Source organism: Apus apus, chromosome 13, assembly GCF_020740795.1.
Source record: "Apus apus isolate bApuApu2 chromosome 13, bApuApu2.pri.cur, whole genome shotgun sequence".
NCBI classification, from domain to species: Eukaryota; Metazoa; Chordata; class Aves; order Apodiformes; family Apodidae; genus Apus; species Apus apus.
The window spans coordinates 5,932,649-5,953,401 of NC_067294.1; the positions used below are offsets into that span (position 1 = coordinate 5,932,649).

Here is a 20,753-nt window from a genome sequence, read left to right on the forward strand (position 1 = left end):
CTGTGTCGAGGAGTGTGGCACTGTGCTGGGCACACACCAGACCCTCTGGCTGCAGGATGCAGTGAGGTGCAAGCAGCCTCTCAGCCAGGAGCTGCAACCCTATGGCCCCGTGGCCCCAGGTCTCCCCTGAGCCCATGATGTGGGTGGGGAGGGTCAAGCCCCTGGCTTTGGCTCCAACAATCTCCCCAGTTTTGGCAAGGAGCCACCTTGCACTGCCCACGACCACATCTGTGAGGGGTGACCAGAGCATCCCTGCAGTTAGCCTGGCTGTTGTCACCTTGTGCTGTGCTCTGGGCAGTCCCCAGGCAGCAGCTGAACATCATGGGGGTTTGCCTGGACCTGGGAGTGCACCCCACACTACTCAGGGACCTGTGCCAGGGCAGGACCAAGCCCTTTCTCCAGCAGCAGTGCAGTTTTAAAGCTTTGGGGAAATGCTGCCTGTGAGAGAGGGACTCTCAGCTTCCTTGCTCTGTGGCTCCGTGACCCTCCAGTCCTCCCAAGCCAGCTAAGGCTGCACTCGGAGCCTTTCCCAGTACATGGTGTTCCTGCTGGTGAAGGATACGGGATGAGAGATTGCTCCCAGCCTCCCCCAAGCCCCTGGTCCAACTCCCCTTCCCCGGCAGAGGTGACAGTGTCAGCAGTGACAGGGATTTGGCAGGGCTGTCCCTGCTTTCTAGCAAAGCCAAACCCCATGCTGGCACTTGACAGTCCCATGGGGCTCACCCGTTGCCACCCCGTCCTGCCCTCCATCCCAGGCCAGCCCCTCACTCTGACCACAACCCCTCCCGAGCCTGATTAATCCTCCCCTCAAATAATTTTTGTTTTGCAGGATTTCAGGGAATTTACACCTCACCACGGATATTTCCCTTGGAGCCAAGCCCAGGGTAAATGTTTGCATTCCCCAGGCATGCAAACAGGGCCCTGGAAACTCCTGCCCCCGGGGACACCAAGGGCTAAGGGATGGCTGTGCTCTGCCCTTGGCCGAAGTGGGGTCACCACGGGGCTATGACCCTCCCAGTCCCTCACAGCCCGCCCCCTGGGAGGCTTCTAGGAGCACCCGAATTTGCTGCTCTGAAGGAGAGAAGCTCGATTAACCCTTCCCCACCCCTGAGCAGCACAGCCAGGGGAGGGAAGGACACCGGACCCCCAGCCCAGCCTTCTCGGGGAAGCTGATGGGTCCGTTTGGTTCCCCGCTCGGGTGGGGAAGGGGAGGAGGGGGAATGTCACTTCCTCCAGGTGCCCTGCGCAGGATGGGGACATCACCTGGCACCTCTCCCACCCGTGCGGGTTTTAATCCCCGGCTCCCTGGCTCGTATAACGCGTTGCATAAACCTCTCCGCGCACACGCGGCTGCCCCGTGTGTTGGCGGGGTGTCCCAGGTCCCTGCCCCCCAGCATGGCACTGCCACCAGCCTCCCGCCCAGTGCCGTGTCCCCCCCGGGGCCCACACGGTTAATGCACCCTGGGCCCGTCCTTCCTCCGGCGATTGGCTCCCCCCGCGCAGCCCAGCAGCTATTTCTCGGCCGTCGGGCGGGGTGGTGACAGAAGGCGACAGGGAGAGGTGTGTCCCCCCTCTCCCCGCTGTCCTCGGGGTGTGAGGAGGGTGCCCGCACCCCACGCCCACCCTGGCCATGGGGGGCTGGTCCCGCAGCGCCTGGATTTTGCCCCTTTTTTTGGCTGGGCTCGTCCAGCCGGGGCAGAGTCAGGAGAGGGAGAAGGTAAGAGGGAGCGGGAGGAGACCCCCCCACGGGGGCTCTGGGGAGGTGTGGGGGGTACGCGGCATTCTGGGGACCCGCCTGTCCCCAAGGCTTGCTGCAGAGCTCCCGGGGGCAGGAGTGAGGCATGGTAGCCCTGTGACCCCCCCTACCCGTGGTCCCGGATCTTGGGGGGATTTTTCTGAGCCATTTTCCAGCCAGGGGAATTGCTGTCCTGGGGTTGGGAACAGAGGGGAACAGAGCCTTGTCCCCCCTCACTCACCCCCACAGGGGCAGAGCACAGGGATTTTGTTCCGTGCACAGTGTCCAGGGGGGTGCATCAGATCTCTGCCCTCCAGCCCCTGGGAGCCTGAGCTCCCTAGGCAGAGCCCCTGTGACTTTATCTCCTGCTAGCTCCCAAAATAGCCCCTCGGTGGCACTTGGGTAAGCCTGGGTCCTCTGATGGTCACAGGAGGTAGGTTTCTCTGTGTTAACCCCTGCAGCAGCACTGCAGACAGAAGCTGCTCCACCCCTGGCACGGGTCTGATTCAGCCCTGATCCCTTCCCTGAGCATGGCTTGGCCATGGCACAGCAGCCTGGTGCTGCTCCGGGGTGCTCTGGCTGTCCCAGAGGGGTCCGTGCAGGGATGGTGGGCTCCTGCCTGCCTGTGGCTCCGGGGAGGCTGGTGCTGGTCTCCCCACACCAGCTCAGGCTGTTTTCCAGCCTTTCTGCCTGGCTCTGGCTGGGTAAACAACCCTCCAGCTGCAGTCAGCCCCGCTGGCCAGGCATGCACATGTGGGCACATCCATGTGCGTGCAGGCACCAGCTTGTCCAGCCACCCTGACCTTGGCTTCCCAGAGCCTGGCTGTTGCCAGCAGGATTTGGGGCAGGAGGCACAATGCTGGCAGCTGCCATCTCAGCCAGCTCCAGGGCTGGACCTGCTGCTCTGGTGGGAGTGGGTGGCTGTGGGGTGGCCAGCAGCCCCCAGCCCAGTCCCACGGGATGCTCTTCACCCTACAGGTGAAATGCTACGACTCCGTGCAGGGCACCATCTACGACTATGGGGCCCTAACCATCGATGGGGACGAGTACATCCCCTTTAAGAACTATGCAGGGAAGATGGTGCTCTTCGTCAACGTGGCCACATACTGAGGCCTCACCCTGCAGTATGTTGGTAAGGGCCCTGTGGGGCATGGGCACCTCCAGGGACAGGACAGGTGGCCAAGGAGCAGGCAGGGTCACCCAGCTGTGCAGCACTTGGCAGACGTCCATGGTCCATCCTGCCTTGGGGAGCTGAGGGAATGGATAATGCCTGCTCCCAGCACCTGTCATAGCTGGGGATGCTCTGAGGGGTGGGTGCAGGTGTGGGGGTCAGCCTGGTTCCCTTCTAACCCCTCCCTGGGTCTACTTGCATGCAGAACTGAATGCACTACAAAATGAGCTGGGGCCCTACGGGCTCGTCGTACTGGGCTTTCCCTCTAACCAATTTGGGAAGCAGGAACCCGGCCAGAACTCGGAGATCCTCCCTGCCCTGAAGTGAGTACTGCAGGGGGGCTGCGGGTCACCTGTCCCTAAGCTCCCTGGTTGGGCTCCCCAAGCAGCTGGTGGGTGCATAGGCTGCAGCTCCTGCTAGATGTGACCTTTCAGCCTGGGGCTGTAGCCCCCAGAACCACAGGGCTTGAGGCTTCCCTACTACCCCTGTGGAGCACTGAGAGCTGCCCACTATGTGACCCCCTGCAGGCATGTCCGGCCGGGGGGCGGCTTTGTCCCCAACTTCCAGATCTTCCAGAAGGGGGATGTTAATGGAGCCAAGGAGCAGAAAGTCTTCACCTTCCTGAAGGTGAGCACCATGGCACAGGGGGATGAAGGGGCAGCACCCAGCCTGGTTTTTTGGGTGGGCAAGGCAGTGATGTGCTGGCTCTCCCTTGCAGAACTCCTGTCCTCCAGTGGCAGAGGAGTTTGGGAACCCCAAGAACCTCTTCTGGGAGCCTCTGCGGAACCACGACATCAAGTGGAACTTTGAGAAGTTCCTGGTGGGGCCTGACGGTGTGCCCGTCATGCGCTGGTACCACCGCGCCAACATCGCTGTCGTGAAGAACGACATCATTGCCTACATGAGGGAACAGCAGCAGCAGCAGGGCCAGGAAGAGCCGGCCTGAGGGGTGGCTTCTCCCCTCTGCCGGCATCCCCCCTGGCTGCTGCTCCTTGTCCCATCCCCCCACAGCAACAGGAGCCCTCTCCCTCGCTCCCACCTCTGGCACCTCCTGGCCAGGATGTTGGGCTGGGAAACTCTGTGGCGGAGACCTGAGCGATGGGAGGGGGACACTTCCCAATAACCCTGTGTCCCACCTCAAGAGGCAACATCTCCTGGCCCCCAGCTTGTGCCCCTGCTCTGCCATCTTGCCTTGCTGAGCAGTGGGAGGCTGCAGGGGTTGGCTGCCCTCAGAGCAGAAGACCACATCTCCATGAAGGCTTGGCCTGAAAGCCCCAACACGGGGCGGGCCTGGCCTGATCCTGCCAGGCATGGAGCAGCTCTTCAGTGCATTCAAGCTGCCCCTGGTCCTGGCCCAGAGATGTGCTCCTCTCCCAGTTGGGGGTGGCCAGCCCCTCGCCCCCCACCACAGAAATGCCAAATAAAGGCTCTGCAAATGCACAGCCCTGCTTCTTGGCCAGGGGCAGGGGAAAGGACTTGGGGACACATGGCCAGCCTGGGGGTACCAGTGGGGAGGGATGGCTCCCAGATGGAGAAACTCCATGTTTTTCAGGGACATTGCAAACATGGCAGTTTTGGGGAGAGGATGGGGGCTGTCAGTGCAGAGCACAGAGGAGCAAAAAGGGCTGGGAGCAGGGGCCAGTCTCCAGCACGGAGTGTGCTGGGGTGCCATGCATCCTGCATGCGACAGCCACGCTTACAGAAACAGGTTGGCTGTTTTCCCCCCCTCCAGACTTGCTTTCCTGAAGCAAGATTTGCTCAGTGTAATTTGAAAGACTAGCCCCAAGTCCATTGCTGCAGGGAGAGGGGGGAACAGGGGTTTCCTTGCCCTGGCAAAGGCAGGGGGCTGAGCCCAGCACTCAGGGGAGCTGGGGGGCATGAACTTGGGGCAACAGATCCTGGGGTGCTCACTCAAGGGTTGGGTTCCCCATATGCTCACTTTGGCCTTGTGGCTCCACCTGAGCCTGTGGGGAGCAGCAGCCCTGGGCATCCCTCCCAGTCCCCACACAGAGGTTGCCCCAGGGGAAGCAGCTTTCAGGATAAAACCAGAGAGACTCGGCTACACTTCAGTCCTTAAATAAATACAAAGACACCAACCACCCTCAGCCCGGGCCGTGGCTGTGGCAGGCACCCGCCTGCAAGCATGGGATCTCCTACCACTGGGAGAGTCCCCACCATCACCAGCTCCTCCAAGGGCTGAACTGAAGCCCCTGGATTGGGACAGCTTCTGGAAATGCCAGCTTCTCTTCCCTGAAGACCTGGCTCCGATCTACAGCCTCATGGTGAAGGGGGTAGCCGCAGAGGACTGACCCTGCCTTGGCCGCCACCACGGTGGCACCTCTGGTCCCTCCTTCACCCTTTCCTCACAGGGATGCACTGCTGAGCTGCTCCAGGCCACGGCCATGTCCACCGCTGGTCCGTGCAGGGGATGAGCAGCTGGAGGAAGCTCCTAGATATATACACACGGGCACACACACACACCCTACTCCTCTGCTGCCGGTATCGCAGCGCAGCTGGTCCTTGGCGTTAGGGCAATCCGGGACCTGCCTGTTCTGAAACACAGAGAGAGGAGGCATGGGGTGAGCACAGCTCTTTGTGCCCAGCCGAGCCCCACGGGAGGGATGCCATCCACGGGCTGGCCCTTATCCCCAAGCACTGATGGCCATAATCCCACGGGCTGCTGAGGCTCAGGCTCGTGCCTGTCTTCAGGTGCTGTGGGGAAGGTGGGGGGGATGCAGCAGGGACCAACCTCACAGCAGAATCATCCCCTGGGCTGATGGGAGGTGGGCGCTGAAGGGAAATGGCCACTGCCTGGCAAGCTGTCCCTCCATCCCTCCCCAAAGTGTTCAGCCAACCCCCCCAGGGTCTCAGGATGAAGGACTAGAGCATTCCTCTCAGTCCAAGCCTTACCCAAGTCCTTGGAGACCGGTTTCACCCCGGCCACTGCCTGGGCATTCTGGCTGCGAGCCATGGCACAGGGTGGGCGCCAGGCGTACTCGGGCTGCAGGAGAGGGAGCAGAAACAGAATTAGAGATGTGAATCACAAGGCTGTGCTCCATATTGGATTGTCAGGGTGTCAGGAGGAGGAGGAAGCTGAACGTCTGCATGCCCACAGGACACACGCTCAGCTCCCTGCTTGGTGACTTGGTGGCCCTGGAAGAGCCAATCGCCACCTGGCAGCAAACCCCAGACCTGCTGGCATGGGACCCTCTGCTCCCCCTCCTGCTGGCATGGGTAGACACTCACTGGGGGAAAATGGTGGAAGTTCTGTCCCGCCGTGTGCTCGCCTGGCATTGCCGGTGGGTATCGAATCTGCTGCCACTCGTCGAAGCCGTGGTACATGGGGTGAGCCATGGGGGGACTGTACTGGTACTGGTACGGGGGGCAGGCAGGACCCAGCGGCCCTGGCAGTGGCTCGGGGTGCAGCCTCTCTCCGGAAGCCTGTGAGAAGCCAGAGGAGATGCTGGAGAGAGTCCTGAGGGCAGCCCACCCCCCAGCCTGGAGCTGCCTCTCCAACAGGAGGTGAGGGCCAGGCCCACAGCCTCCAGCCCCTCCACCCAGGAAGAGTTTTTTCCCCCATCCCTACCTGTTTGTGCTGTTTCAGCAGCTTTTTCAGCTTCTCCTTCTCCTCTTTCTCCCTCTGGCAGTCGTCCTTGGAGGCTCGCAGCTGGGAGCAAGAGGGAGATTAGTACAGAGCCCACTCTGCTACCCTCTGTGTCTGTGGGGCATGGGATGCTGCTGTGCCCTGCGAGAATGCCTGCACTAGTCCCACCCCCATCAGACCCCCAGGAGAGGAGAAAGAGGAAGAGATGAGTGGAAGGAGATGCCTTGGCAGGGACAAGTGGCAGCAAAACCACCACTCCAGCCCTTCTGTCCCCACTCAGCCCCTGCTCTGTGAGGGGTATGGGGTTGTGATGCTGGGGACAAGCACACTTCTGACACGCCCAGGGAAACACATGGGGCTCCTGGGGGCACCCAGCGCTACTCACCTGGTTGTTGGAGAGGACCAGCTGCTTCTGCAGCTTCTCCAGCTGCTGCTTCAGCTCTTCCTTCTCCTCGTTCATCCTCTCCCTATCACTCCGCTCCCGCTGGAAGTCCTCCTCGAAAATTTTGACCTGGCAGGAGGTTGGGGTGTAGGTACACTTGGCTGAGGGTGGACACCTCCCCCAAAACCCCTATCATTGCGTTGCCATCCCTGACCACACCAGCTATGCCAAGCCCCAGCCATGTCGCCTGGCACAGTGGCCCAGGGCTGTGCTCCCTACAGCTGAAGGCCTGGAGGATGCCAAGTTTGGTCCTGTCCTCCCCACCACCAGGGCACAGACATGGCTCGGATTGCTGGGCTGCTCCCAGTCACACCAGGCTCTTTGCCAGGGAGGTCCAGGGCACATAGCTCCCTCCCTGCCTCCAGCAGCTCTGTGTCCTGCCTTACCTGCTGCTTGAGGAGCTCGTTCTGGGTCAGCAGCTCCTGCTGTGGCACCTTCCCTGCTGGCTCCATGGTGCTGGCAAAGATAGGTGGTGGGGAGGCCTGGACATTCAGGGCCTCCTCTAGTGCCTGGAGAGGAAAAGGAGCAGAAAGGGTGGGTCAGAGGAAGGTGCTATGCCCATAACATCTCCAGAGGGCCATGGGCACACATACCCACTGTGGGAAGCAGGTACAACTGGGCAAGAGGAAGAGGGACTACAGACCCCCCATCCCCCTTTCCTAGGAGCCTAAGGAGATGTGGTGGGCATCATCCAACACAAGCTCCTGCCTGGGAAAGAAGCTGGGAAGGAGGGGGGTGATGAGAGTCAGTTTTGGATTTGAGAGAGAACAGAGAGGACATTTTGCAGGGAGGGGTTTTGCTCTGGCTCCCACCTTGTTCAGCCTCTGGATCTCTTTCTCCTGGTACTCCCGCTGCCTGGTGACCGGAGCAAGCTGCTCCTGCAGGAACCGCATCCTCTGCTGCAGATCCCTCACCTCCATGGCCAGCCTCTCCTTCTCTGCCTGCAGAACCCAGGGGATGGAGATCAGCCAGGGCAGGGCGACGGTGCCAGCAACTCCCTGCCACCCTTACCCAGGGACCCACCTCCTCTGTTTCAATCCGGGACTTGGCCAGGAGCAGCTTGCGGTCGAAATCCCGCTGCTTTTGCTCCCGCTCTGACTCCAGCTCAGTCAGTGTCCTGCGGGCCTCGGCCAGCTCCTGGTGCAGGTCTGTGACCTGCCAGGAGGGAGCAGGGATGTTGGTCTGTGCAGAGGGACCCAGACCAGGGGGAAAGGAGGCACAGGCAGCCCCAAAACCTCTCCCCATAGCCGGTCTCCTCCAAGTCTCCCAGCCAACACCCAGCAGAGTAATGCCCCCAAGGCACCCAGTTCTGGGCACCCAGCCTTACCTTCTGCTCATACTTCTGCTTCGTGGCTCGGAAGTGCTGATCCCACTGCTTATTCACCTCCAGCAGCTGCAGGGAGAGAGGGATGGCTGAACAGAAGCCCAATCCCTGCCCCAAACTAGCCATGGTGGTTCCCAGCCACCTCCTATCACAAAAGCACCTCGGGGACCAACTGGATGGAGATCCCAGCTCCAGCAGCACTTCCCTGTGGCTCCATAGCCCTGGCCCCATCACCCTGTGCCCTCCCAGCCACATGCCCCTGCTGCCCGCTCCCACCCTGCTCCTGGCAGTGCCTCCCTCCCAGCGCCATCCTCACCTCCCTGCGCTGGTGCTCCAGGATCTTCACCTTCTTCTCCTTGGCCTCCAGCTCTCCTCTGCCAGGCGCCTTCTCCACTGCAGCCCCGTTCTGCTGGACGCGCACGGGGGGGACCCTCAGGGCTTTTGTGGAGGCTGTGTCCGAGGCCAGCTGAACACAAGCCAGTTCCCCTCCCATGGCCTCCCCCAACCCCTTGGGACCCTGAGAATTCCTGCCAGTCATACTGGGACAAACTGGGGACTTGACTGAAATGAGGCCACATTTGCTGCTGTGCCAGCGGGCTCCCTGCCTCCTTCCCAGCCCACTCTGAGGGTGATGCTGTTCTCTCACCTGCTGCTGCTCGGCAGCTTCCCTCTTCCCACTGTCCTGGCTGCTCAGTGTCACCATCCTCCGGAGCTCCTGGTTCTCACACCTGTGGGCAGATGAGTTGGGTCAGCAGGAAGAAGCCCCCAGGACAGCCACATACCCTTCCCCACCACCCACCCTCACCTGAGCTTCTCCAGTGCCTGGTTTCTCTGCTCCAAGTCCCGCTCCAGCTTGGTTCGCAGCTCCTTGTTCTCACTGTGCAGCGTCTCACACAGCGTCTGGGGGGTGAACACCAGCAGCATGAGGACCAGGGCCAGCCCCAGAAGCCTCCTTGCCCACCCATCTCGCAGCAAGCCCTGCCACTGAGGTGGGTGTCCATATCAGGGTAGACAGGAAGGGCTTGGTGGAGAAAAAAAAAAAAAAAAAAAAAAAAAAAAAAGAGAAAAAAGAGGCGGGCGAAAAACCCCCAATGAGAAGTCTGAGCATCCCTTGCTCACCTGCAGGAACGACGTTCTCTGCTCATTCTTGTGCACTTTGGAGGCCAAGCGCTTGAGCTCGGAGGCCATGTAGCCCATGCGCACAAAAACCTGGTCCTTGCTGGCCTCCTTGGCACAGCCACTCAGCGTGTTCTCCAGCTGCTGCAGCTGGGGCAGCAGGTTGGAATCCTCCTTCTGTGGCTGCTCCAAGTCCTGGCGATGGGGAGGGGATGAAGTGCAGTTAGATGGTTTGAAGGAGCTTTTCAAAGTTTCCTCTCGGGGCAGGTCAGCCTTGTCCCCCAGCCAGGGCTGTGGCCAGAAGCTGGGCCAGCACTGAGAGACTCTTCAACAGCTCATTAGGCTGAAAAATTGCATTGGCTTTATATAGTTTTTGATTCCCAGCAGCTGGACACGGAACCACCAAGTCCCCAGGTGGAGGGGGACATTATGGGAGCTGCCCTAGCCCATATATTCCCCATGCTCCTCAGCAGTCTGAGCAGACCACACTCCCAGCTTCCTGATAGCAATGGAGGCATCTCCACCTCTAATTCCTTCTCCCACTGAGCTCTTCACACTGGCACCAGGAACAGAAATCCCAGCTCCTGAGGTTGTCCTCACCACATGCACCCCAGTCTGCACAGGGAGTCAAGGTTTGCCATGCAAGGGGTGGTCTTACCGCAGTCCCCATCTCCTCCTTCCTCCCATCCCCCAGCACGGCTCTGTGCCGCCCTGACACGCCAGGCACCAGCAACCTGGGCTGTTGGGCAGGTGGCAACCAGGAGGGTGACGCACAGCATGGGATTTAAAGGGTGGTTGGGAGAGCCTGGGTCACGGCACACCCACAGCACACCCTCACCCACGCATGAGGGGTGTCCCCAGTGGGCTGGCCCTCCCCTGGTGTGGCTGGTTAACTCCTCTATTGCCTAGCAGACACTGCCAGCACAACACAGCCCAGCACGGTGGCACTGTGGGGCGGAGGTGGGGACACGCTGGCACACCTTTGTTCCCTCTGCTCCTAGCCCAGCTGACTCATCCAGCCAGCCCTGGGAATGCCCCGGGCAGCACTGCAGGGAGACAGGTGCCCAGCGTGTCCCGTGCACCCTGGCCCTGGGGTTTACAGCCCTGAAACTGCCATGGGAGGGCGTGTGTGGGGCACAGTACAAGCAGTTCCTCCCATCAAGGGGAAGCATTGAGGATCTGAGCCCAGCTGGAGTGCCTGGGAGAGCCAGGATGCAAGGACAGGACCAGCACTCGGCATCTGATCACCAAGCAGATGCCACCCCCTTCTCCGTCACCCCACAGCTGCACGCCAGCAGGGTCCAACAATTCTCAACCCCTCCTGGAGCCTCTCGGGCCAATGCAAACAGGGATGTGCGAGGAGAGCATGTTCCCTTACTGTATCATGCAAGCTCATGTTTGAGCCCCTTGGGCTCCCCATCCCTGCACCCATCCCTGCCAGCACACACAAAAAGCCACCACCACCACTCCACCCACCACCCACCAAACCCCACAGGTACCAAGGGCCACTCACCGTTCTCCTACTGTCCTGGGGAAACCCTTGCACTTCGACAGGAACAATCTCAAACTCAGAGGGGGATCCCTGCAAGGGGAGGCAGCCAGGTCAGGTTTCCCCAGGGAACAGCAACCCCATCATCCCCCCTATGGAGAGGCAGGGACCATCAGGATGGGAGCACAGCTGGGAAGCTGATCTCTCCTTTTGATTTATCCCCATTTCTAGAGGCTCAAGGCTGCCTCCTTTTGCTTAACCAGATGGAGAGTCCCTCCCTCTGGCCAGCCCAGCACCAGCTCTCAGGTTCACCACACTCACACTAGAAGGAGACTTCTGCGCTTCTGTGTCTGGCTGAGTGTTCCCCTGGGCAGCCTGTGTGGAGCTGGGATCAGGGCCGATGGCTGCAGAGAGGGGAGAGGACATAGCTGTGAGCCTTTTGGAGACCAGAGCCTCACCCCACCCAGAGAAGAGATGCAGAGAGCAGAGAACCCTCAAGGCTGGACACTGATGGGTGGTTTCTCCCAGAGCTATAGCGACAGGAAAGAAACCTCCCTCCAGAAGAAGGGATAACATCAGTGGTTTGACACGCTGTAGAGACAAGAGGGCTGCAAGAAACCCTCATGAAAGTCTCCTTCACATGCCCTACCTTCACCTGAACTCAGGATCCTGAGCTATCCCTCCCCAGCAAGCCTTGCAGCTCCTACCTCCAGTTTCCAGCAGGTCCTCCAAGGTAGATGATAAAATCAGCATTTTGTTGTCTTTCACGAGGTCCTCTGCCTTCTGCCGCAGCTTTGACGCCTCCATCTGGGACTCCTCCAGCAGTTCTCCTGTTGTGGAGAGCAGAAGGACGCTCACCCTCTTCCCCGAGTACCTGCCCTGCAGTAGCCCCATCCATCAACACCCAGTCCCCTGCTTGGGTGGAGAAGTGCCCAGCATGGTCCTTCTTCATCCAGAAACAACTTTTCTTGGCCAAATCCAATGGCAAAGCTGTATCAGTGTCTCACTGGGTGCAGAGTTCTCCATGCTGACACACAGAGGACTCGTTACAGGAGGCAAAAAGGCAGCACTGCATCTCTCAGAGGTCTCCTCTGCTTTCCAGAAGAGACAAATTTAAGCCTCGGTGATGGACCTCAGGGTCCACCCAGCCTGCCCACTTTGGGGTCTGGCACCAGCAATGCAGTCCTCTCCCCACCCCAGGGGGCTGCTCCCACACCAGTGGGTCCTGGTCCCACAGAGGGGCAATGGTGACATGATGGGAATCATGAGGCAGGTGGAAATTTGGCTGCAGAAGCAGGACTTGAAAGCGGAAGCTGGGTCACGGGACTGAAAGCAAAACTGGGGTGGGTGGGGGAAGGTGGCCAGGGAGGATGAAGGCGGGTGGCATGACTTGGCTGGGGCATTTAAATGCTGGCATGTCCCTGCCACTGTGGGGAGCACCCAATACCAGAGTCTTTGAACAGCACCCAGGAAAAGCTCCTGACCCAACAGTGGCTGTGGGAGGCAGGGGCTGTCATCAAAAGCAAAACAGATCCTGGCATCTGTGACCTGCCACTGCAGGACTCCAAGTAGCTGACTTTGATCCCTCCAGCCCTTTATCCCACTGTAAAGCACCCTAGGAGTTCAGCAAATGCCTTGTTCCCTATGCACCCCCACGTGTAAAGCCCAGACACCCTTCTTAAACCCCAGGATGGCAAGAGCCTTGCTGCTGCCCCAGTGCCAAGACCCCCAGTCCCTTCTATCACCTTCCTAAATAGAGCAAGAAGCCCCCAGGCTCGGTGGGCACAGTCTGAGCTGCCGCAAAGATGACCCTTGTCCCCCGGCCATGCAGCAGTTACCGATAGACTTGATCCCCTGCATCTTCTCCTTCAGCCGGGTGTTCTCCTCCACCAGCCGCTCAAAGGCCGTGGATCCATTCTCCTCTGAGCCCCCGCCGGGGTCGTAGATGCGATAGGGTCCTCTCCCTTCCATGCCTGCCGTTCAGTCACCTACTTCCCAGCCAGGCATCCCTGCAAGGCAATGGAGCATCTCTGGCTCAAGATGGCACCCTGGTCCCCACCATGCAGGAGTCCAGGGTGCCATGACAGGGGAGGCAGAGCTGCCTCACTGCTCACCAGCCAGCGGAGAAGTGTACCCAGTGAAGCTGCTTTCCTCTGCAGCCCTGCTTGGGGTGAACATGCCAGGGTGACTCATGGCCATGAGAAGTGTCACACGGGTAGGCATCACCACTAGCCCTACTCAGGACTGGTAAACTCCCCTGTGGAGTATGGGCATCCCCAAGGAGGTCACAGCCACCTGCCCCTGCATCCCAGGAGGGATGGAGACCCAGCCAGGAGCATCCATGCACGCCAGCACAGAGCAGGGGACCATCACCCGGACATCCCACTCCCCACAGGGTATTTTTGGTGGGCAGAAAGGGCTGTGGGGGGCTGTTTGGGAAGGAGCAGTGTCAGAAGCATTAACCCACACCTGGTGGGTTGTTAGGGCAGCACTAGGGGGGTAGATGAGCCCCACCAGCACGGCAGGGACCCACTCTGTCCTCCAGCTCAGCCAGAGAAACCGGCTGCCAATGGCACAACCTCCCGAATTGGGGAAGCAGGAACAGCCAGGCATGTGCTGGGCTGGGAGCAAAGTTCGAGGAGAGGGAACACCCGAAGCAGTGTGCTATGCACTTTTCTAATCCCTTGCACTCATGAGTGTCCCAAAGACCCCCGCGCTGAGGTCTGTCTTGGGAACAGTTGGACATAGCCAGCCCCAGGTTCTGCACATCTCCCAGGGGTGAGAAAGCAGCTGCTGTGAATTACAGCCCAGCTTATTAAAAACATACCCCTGATGCCAGTTTGTTAACCAGTGGAGCAGAGCAGCAGCAGAGCAGCAGCAGAGCCAGCCCTAGGAGTGATGCCAGCCAAAGCTGAGGTGCTGCCACGGGCACCTCCAAGGGCTCTTCCACCCAGCCAAAGCAGCCAGGTGCTCACAAGCAGGACCAGACCAGGGGGGAGCATTTTGAAAGGGGAAGGAGGGAAACCTACACCTGAAACTGTCTTGACCTCAGACTAACGCTTATGCCACAAGCAATCCAGGCTGATCACCAGTTTAGGTGACCTGCCAGCCAGGGAGCAGCAGGGACTTTCCCGGTGACAGCTGCCACCTGGCAGCGTCCGCAACTGGAGCGGCAATTAACACCGACCTGGGTGGCAGGTAATTATGCATGGTCTGCTTTTGGGAGATGCATCTGTTGGGAGGTCTCACCTTCCTTCTGCTCTGCAGGTACCACCAAGCCCCCCATCACCCACAGCCCCCCACAGGGAGTCAGCAGTCCTGTCCCAAGCAGCTGGAGGAGGTGACAGCCAGGGCTGCCCATCTGCAGGGTGGGCTGAGCCAGGGTATTTCTGGAGCCCACAGCAGCTGACAGGAAGCTGCAGAAGAAACAGGCCAGTTTCTGTGGGTCCTGGAGCCAGGCACCATTGTCACAGCCTGTACAAAATTCCCCCTAGGCCCTGCCACAGGATGAGGAAGGCTTCCCAAGCAGACCTGCCGGTGGGCAGGAGGGAGCCCAGTGTGGTGGCAGGCACATGGCCTGGGGACCCAATGGCACCTCCACTGCAGGGAAATGCCATCGTCTGCATCCACTCTACCTGCCTGGCCAGCTCAGTGGATGATGGTGACATTGTCACAAGCAAGCTGAGGACCTGAGCCTATTCTTCATTGGTGTCCAGTCACCACATCTGCTCATCCAGATCCCAAACCTGGGGCTCTGGGTGGAGCTGGTTAGCAAAACAATCTTGCAGTGAGCACCTTGTGGGGCATCCGTGTCCTCCATTGGGATGAACTCAGGTGTGGGTCAGGGAAGGTGTGGACAAAGCTGCCCTCTCACCTGGCATGCAGGTTTGCAGCAGCCTGAACTATCAGCCCCTATTTTCTTGCACTCCAGACCCCAAACTGGGAGGTTCTCCACCTTATCCCACAGCACATGTGGGAGGTCCCCTGTCCCCTATACAACCCTGCCCACAAGGCAACATGGCACCAAACACCCAAACCCAAGCTGCACTGACCACCTCACCTGCTGGCAGAGCCCCTATGTGCTTCCAGCTGGATGGAGCCACTGAAAACCTCTGCTATTCCCAGTTCTCATGGTTTTATCAAGGATTTTTCTATCCAAGGTCTGCACCCCACCAGGAAGCCGGCAGCAGAGGGCTCACTGGAGCTGCCTTCAAACAGCAGTTGGGAAGCGGAACTGAACTACCCTCAGATGATACAAGCCAAGGCCAGCCATGAATTCTCCAGCAAGTAACATCCAGCAAGAGAGGGAAGTTCCTGCAGCATCTCAGTTCACTACTAGGGTCAGGGCAGGTTTGACTAGGGTGGAGGAACAGACTCATTTCTACAAGGAGTTGCTAGGACTGAGCTGTCACCCTGGGGACAGGACTCTGGGCCAGGTCACTGTTCCCAGACCCAATCTTTTAATAATCTTTTTTTTCCTTGAGTTCCAAAAGGTGAGTTTTATAGTGGAAAAACCCCATGTTTCAATAAAGACCCCAGAGGAGGAGAAAGAGGACTACAGACCAGCACCTAACAATGGTTAGAAACACAAAGAAAACAGGAGTACCACAAACTCCAGAAGAAACCACCAAACCACCAGGAAACACTTCTCTTTCTGCCAAAAAACAGTTTCTAACCTGATCTGACAGTATTTCACAGCCCCAGGGACTGAGGGCCAGCCAGGGACCATGGCTGCCAGGGCACAGCTCCGTGTCCAGCCAGGGACAGAGGCTGCCAGACACCGTGGTCACCCGTGGGCGTCGCTGGTTGCAAGTGAGACACTGAGACCTTTTGGCAATACATTTTTATGACAACTCAGCAAATGGAGTGAGTGAGTGAGTGAGTGAGTGAGTGAGTGAGTGAGTGAGTAGGCAGGGGTGGGATTTAAATAACCCTGCTGTGCCTTGGGAGTGAGCTGGTACTGTGAAGCCCTGGCCAGGCTGCTGCCCATCAGTGCCACTGCCACACACTGGTTACACAGAAGTGTGAGAAGGAAATGATTCCTGCTTTGCAACTACCAAACAGCTGAAGATACAAAGGTGGAAGATGTGAACCTTGTACAGGGCGTGGGCTAGCACCACTGGGGTTTTTTATTTCAGCAGCAAGCCTGGGGGATGGAGACCAGCCCCCTCAAGCCATGGGCTCAGCAGCCCACCAATTTCCATCCCATGATCCATAGGCTCAGTCCGACCCTTTGGAGAATGGGGCTTTCCTTACCCCAGCATGCAACATTCCCAGGAAGTCTCCCTGACAGGATCACACAAGGTAAAAGCAAATCCCTGCAGGCTGCCAGCATCGTTTTCCCATGACCGGGGCTGCCAAGCCCCTGGCATCCCTCCTCCTCAAAGGAAAAGCCCAGATAGATAAGCCACTGAGATAGAAAAAGCCACTCAGATACTATAGATGATTTTTTTGTTTGATCATTTTACTGGAAATCAGCAAAATGCTACAGCCTCCATCCAGCACTGTTCCTTTTCCTCTCCAGAGCTTCAGCAGCTCCCTGGCCCCAGGGACAACTGCTGGGCTGATCTCATTTGCAGGGAAGCAAAAGCAGAGGAGGCCTTAGGAGGAAGCAATAACAGAGTTTCTAGGCACTGTAGTTGACTGGGTTGGGAGTAATAAAAGAATAGGAAATCGGGCTTTGCAAGGCTCAGGTCTCAAAGGGAAAGGTCTGAACCTTCACTTAGGGGGTGGGAAAGGCAAGAGTTCCAACCAAAATGCAGCAGATGTTACAGATGTGCTCTGGCCAGAAATCCCACGCTCGCCTGAGAAACCCACCTCCCACAGAGGCTTCACAAAACTACCTGCTTCTGATGAGTAGCTCACAAGGAAAATAAAGCGTTTCCCCATTCTGAGCCAGTTTTACAAACACAATGACCACACACAGCTACAGAGCTCCTTGCCACAGGTCCTAGCTCTGGTGCAGGCAGCCAGCCTTGGTATTTTATGGGAGACCCCCTCTTCTGCTGCACAGACATCCTCCTTCATGCTGTCTGCTCCATTTCTTCCCTCCTGCAGAGAGCTCAGCAGCTAATCATGGCTGCTTGACACAGTACTCAAAAGCAGAGCAAGACACAGCCACCCTCTTTCCTTGCAGCTCCAGTACAACCTGGGCTACTCCTGTCCAACCTGGTGCACTTCAGCCAGGCAACAACCAACCAGCAGAAGACAGTGGCACCACAAAGTTACACCAGCAAAGCCACCTCTGTCACCCAAAGCGTAAGAACTGTTGCTTTTAAATGAAATCTGCAATGCCACAAGAATAGATGGCTCAGTTTCCTTCACCCACGAGCGCTTTGTGCCAGCTGCTGGCTAGGAACAACCCATGGCCCTGTGCTAAATAGGTCTGTTTGGCACAGGTCAGGCTAAAAGGGCATCGTGGGATTACTTGCAGAGCCAGGAATTATGCCAAAGGCTGTACAAAGCCTCTCCTCATCACTTATTGCTTATTTCAAGTCGCCAGAGACAACTCTCAAGGAGGTGTCCAGCTGGAGCCTTCCTGCCTCCAGAACTTACCCCAGCACTTTTAAGTCCTGTGTCCCAGCTCCAGCTGCCTTCACCAATGCTCTCAATGAAATCTGCACTCCAAAACAGCTTGTGACAGCACAACAGCTCTTACTCACCCAAGCAGATGGAAAAAACAAGCTAAAGGGGAAAGGTTCCATTTGCCTCCCTGATACAGAGAGCAACCTGTGCCCAGGGGCATGGAGGAATGGGACGACCAGGTCTCCAAGAGGCTGCAGGTCCCCATGACATCCCATCACAAGCTATTCTCACCCAAAAGCAGGGCTGTCAGGCAGCATCTTTCTTCCCTCTGCCCTTATTGGGGGGCTCAGTCTGGAACTGAGGGAGGGGAGACAGGGAAGCAAGCCCTGAAAAGGAGAGGAGGCAGGTAGGGATGCTGCCATCCCTGCTCTGGCAATTCCAGCCTTTGGATCTGCATCCCATGTGGACTCTTCCCTGAGGCTCCCTGGAGCCTCGGCCACCTGCAGCCCCCCGGGGTGGGACCCACGAACCCTCCCTGCCCCGGGGGGCTCGGCGAGCCCAGAGACAGTCAGAAGGCAGATGCGTGGGCCTGGGGAAACGCCGGGGTTGTGTAAGGCAGAGCGAGAGGAGAAGCGAGCCCGGGGCTTCTGCCAAGGGTACAGCAGCGGTGCGGGGGGACACAGCACCCCGAGCCCCCCTGAGCCGGGAGGGACCCCCCACAGCCGCACCACGCCAGCCTTCCTCCCGTCCTCCCCGGGGCATCGCCCCCGCCAGCCAACCCGCAGCCCCGCGAGCAGCCTGCTCCTTCGGCAGCGGCGAGGGCGGCAGCCCCTGCCCTGCCCCGGCACGGGGGAAACTGAGGCACGGCACGGCTACCGCGACCCGCCCGCGGCCCCGGGACGGCTCCGGCCTCCCGCTGGGTTTTCACGTCGACCGCCCGAGCAGACCGACAGCCCGCAACCGGCCGGACAGGGCCGAGAGGCAGCCCCGAGCCCCGCCAGCCCTTCCCCACCACCGGGACCCGGCGCTGGGGCCGCGCCGCGCCACCCGGCGCCATCCCCGGCGCCCGAGCGAGGCTGCAGTGTCCCCGGCAGGACCCGTGTCCCCCAGGGCGGCAGATCCTCGCACCGCCCGAGCTCACCTGCACCTGCCCCGGCCCCGGCCCCGGCCCCGGCCCCGGCCCCGCTCCCGCTCCGCTCCCGCAGGAAGCCGGCGCAGGGGGCGGCACCGCCCATGGGAAATTCCCAGCCTGACGGACAGGCGGCGCAGCCAATCGGCGCGGAGCGGAGGGTATAAGTGGGGAGGGCGGGGCGGCCGGCGGGGACAGCCGCTTGTCATGGCGGGGCGGCCGCGCCTCCCGCCCTGCCCGCTGTGGGTGCCGGGGGCTGCGCGGGGTCCCCTGGACCAACCTGCTCTGAGTGACGGGGAGAGCCGGCCTGCCTGCTCCTCAGCGGGGTTTCTCCTTGTTAGGGCTCTGCAGGCCCGAGTCCCGCCGCAGCTCCCTGGCTGACGGAGAGACAAAATGGCGGGGGGAGGGCAGGGCCCGCCCGCGGCAGCTGCTGCCGCTGCCTGGGGCTGTGGAGGAACAGCCGGGGGGAGGCTGTGCTGAGGAGCCTGTGGGTCCGCGGCAGCTGTGGGAGTCCCAGGCTCTCCCCTCAGCCCCACAGAGCAGCCTTGCGTTCTGCGGGCCCGTTGGGGCTCACCAAACGAGGCAGGGAGAATTCCCCGCCCAGCCTGTCTCTCGAGGTACATTACACAAGAAAATTAACCCCCCAGCAGGAGCTTCTTGTTACCAGGGATCCTTTTCCTCTGTGCTGCTGCTTTGATTATTGTGCGCTTGTGAACAACAGGTCAGCCAGAGGAGCAAGAACCACAGGGAACACCTTCTGGTTTCACACAGCTCTTCGGGACTCGCTCTGTAGCTCCCTGAGTTTCTTCCCTGTGTTGGTTTTGCCACAAGGAAGGTGTTTTTGATACACATACATATATATAATCAACAAACCAGAAGCAAAGCAAGCCTGCTGTAACCAGACATGCTGTTCTCTGCCTATTCTGACGTTACCTCCTCTCTGCAGGTGGCTGTTGTTGGGCTCATGGAAGTGTCCTTCACTGCTGATCTTGCTGTTACCAGCTGTCCCAGTCCTGAGTTCCTGCTCAGCCCTCTTTTCACCCTAGAGGCCCAGTGCTGTTCTGTTAGCCCTCAGAAAACCTGACTTCAAAGCTAATCCCACAGAAAGCATCTTATAAATAAGATAATGTCTCAGCCTGCAAAAAATAGCCAAAGCCCTGCTCTGTTTCTGTGAGAAGGGGGGTGGCACAGCCCAGCTTTGCAGCACTGTGAGCCGACAGCTGACAAGCTGCCTGCCTTCCCCTCGCTCCAGCTTTGGCACTGAAAAAATATTGCTTTACTCACCTGGCTGGGTTGTGGAGGGGCTCAGGGTGGTGAGAGCCCTTTGGGCCAGGCGCTTGCCGGCTGCAGTCCCCAAATGCAGGAAGGCCAGCCCAGCTGAGCTTACTTTTAGGCATGGAGAAGGGGAATTCCCCATGATGGAAGCCCCAGACAGCCTCTGTGTGGTTTTGATAAGGAGCCAGGCACCGCTTAAAGGGCTCTCCTGTGCCGGTCCTTCCAGGGGCTGCCGAGCCATGTCAGGTATTAGTCAGCAAAAGGAGGGGTGGGAGGGAGGGCTGTGATTCACTTTTGGACAACTGGAGAGCCTGGTTACATCATTTTCCTTGCCTGGTTGCTGAGCGACTTCACCAGGTTTGCAAACACATCATGCTTCTCCCCAGGGAACCTGCTGGGTCTAGTGAGAGGCATCATCATTGTCCCGTTAGTCCTTCCATCCTGTTCTCATCTACCTCTGGAGTCAGAACAGGAGGTGTCATTCTGAGGGAGCAGGGAAGAGCTGGCTTTGCTGGTGGAGGTGTGCCAGAGCTGTAGGTAGTCCCTGGAAACTGTCCACTAAGACTTACTGATGGTCAGAACCAAGGCTGGGGCCAGCTCGTGCTGGAATAAACACCAAGGATTTCAGTGTTTACAAGGGCTAATTCCAGCTCCCCAGCTCCTTGCCAGCAGGCACAAAGTTGTACCTGGCAGGATGTTTGGTCTACACTTGCCAGGTGTGCACTGGGAGGCCCGAAAAATGCCTTGAATTACTCCAGCTGGTGTGGGTGGTAGGAGATGGACAAGGGCAGGAGGGGCAAGAAGCTGTGGGGTCCCTGTGGGGGTGGTGGGTCGATGGTGGCTCTTCCCCAGTGTCTCCCCATCTTTCTAGCCAGCTGCTCTTTGTGTTTTCTCCGTGAGGTTGCCCGCTTGGGCTGGCCCAAAACACCAGTACAAGCTTCAC

General features: G+C 59.1%; 2 protein-coding genes across 7 annotated transcripts; one reads left to right on the forward strand and one right to left on the reverse strand.

Annotated features, from left to right (window-relative positions):
• Positions 1–1,531: 1,531 nt before the first annotated feature.
• GPX3 (glutathione peroxidase 3) lies at positions 1,532–4,346 on the forward strand. Its single transcript, XM_051631028.1, has 5 exons — positions 1,532–1,717; positions 2,714–2,867; positions 3,112–3,229; positions 3,434–3,533; positions 3,625–4,346. The coding sequence occupies exons 1-5, from the start codon at positions 1,631–1,633 to the stop codon at positions 3,850–3,852; spliced, it is 687 nt and encodes a 228-aa protein (XP_051486988.1). The 5' UTR covers positions 1,532–1,630; the 3' UTR covers positions 3,853–4,346.
• Positions 4,347–4,966: 620 nt separating this feature from the next.
• Positions 4,967–19,899, reverse strand: TNIP1 (TNFAIP3 interacting protein 1). 6 transcript variants are annotated; one of them, XM_051631014.1, is made up of 18 exons: positions 19,820–19,899; positions 12,720–12,890; positions 11,589–11,711; positions 11,203–11,285; positions 10,906–10,974; positions 9,396–9,587; positions 9,082–9,176; positions 8,923–9,004; positions 8,593–8,682; positions 8,280–8,345; positions 7,976–8,107; positions 7,765–7,893; positions 7,339–7,461; positions 6,896–7,021; positions 6,493–6,573; positions 6,153–6,347; positions 5,817–5,907; positions 4,967–5,453 (listed from the first exon to the last, which is right to left on the reverse strand). In XM_051631014.1, exons 2-18 carry the CDS (start codon positions 12,850–12,852, stop codon positions 5,389–5,391), a joined length of 1,875 nt encoding a protein of 624 aa, XP_051486974.1. In that variant the 5' UTR covers positions 12,853–12,890; positions 19,820–19,899; the 3' UTR covers positions 4,967–5,388. The 6 variants fall into 6 exon arrangements, with proteins under 6 accessions (XP_051486974.1, XP_051486972.1, XP_051486977.1 ...); XM_051631012.1 differs by having other exon boundaries at positions 8,593–8,685; XM_051631017.1 differs by having other exon boundaries at positions 4,967–5,458; positions 19,820–19,898.
• Between the last annotated feature and the right edge of the window lie 854 nt (positions 19,900–20,753).

Bases quoted from the DNA above. Each gene is read 5' to 3' on its own strand.
- TNIP1 (XM_051631012.1), bottom strand. From the start codon at position 12,852: ATGGAAGGGAGAGGACCCTATCGCATCTACGACCCCGGCGGGGGCTCA. The intron at 9,177-9,395 runs GTGAGCAAGGGA...TTCACCCCCCAG, and splicing joins AGAGAACGTCGTTCCTGCAG to ACGCTGTGTGAGACGCTGCA. The intron at 6,348-6,492 runs GTAGGGATGGGG...GGCTTCTCACAG, and splicing joins TGCTGAAACAGCACAAACAG to GCTTCCGGAGAGAGGCTGCA.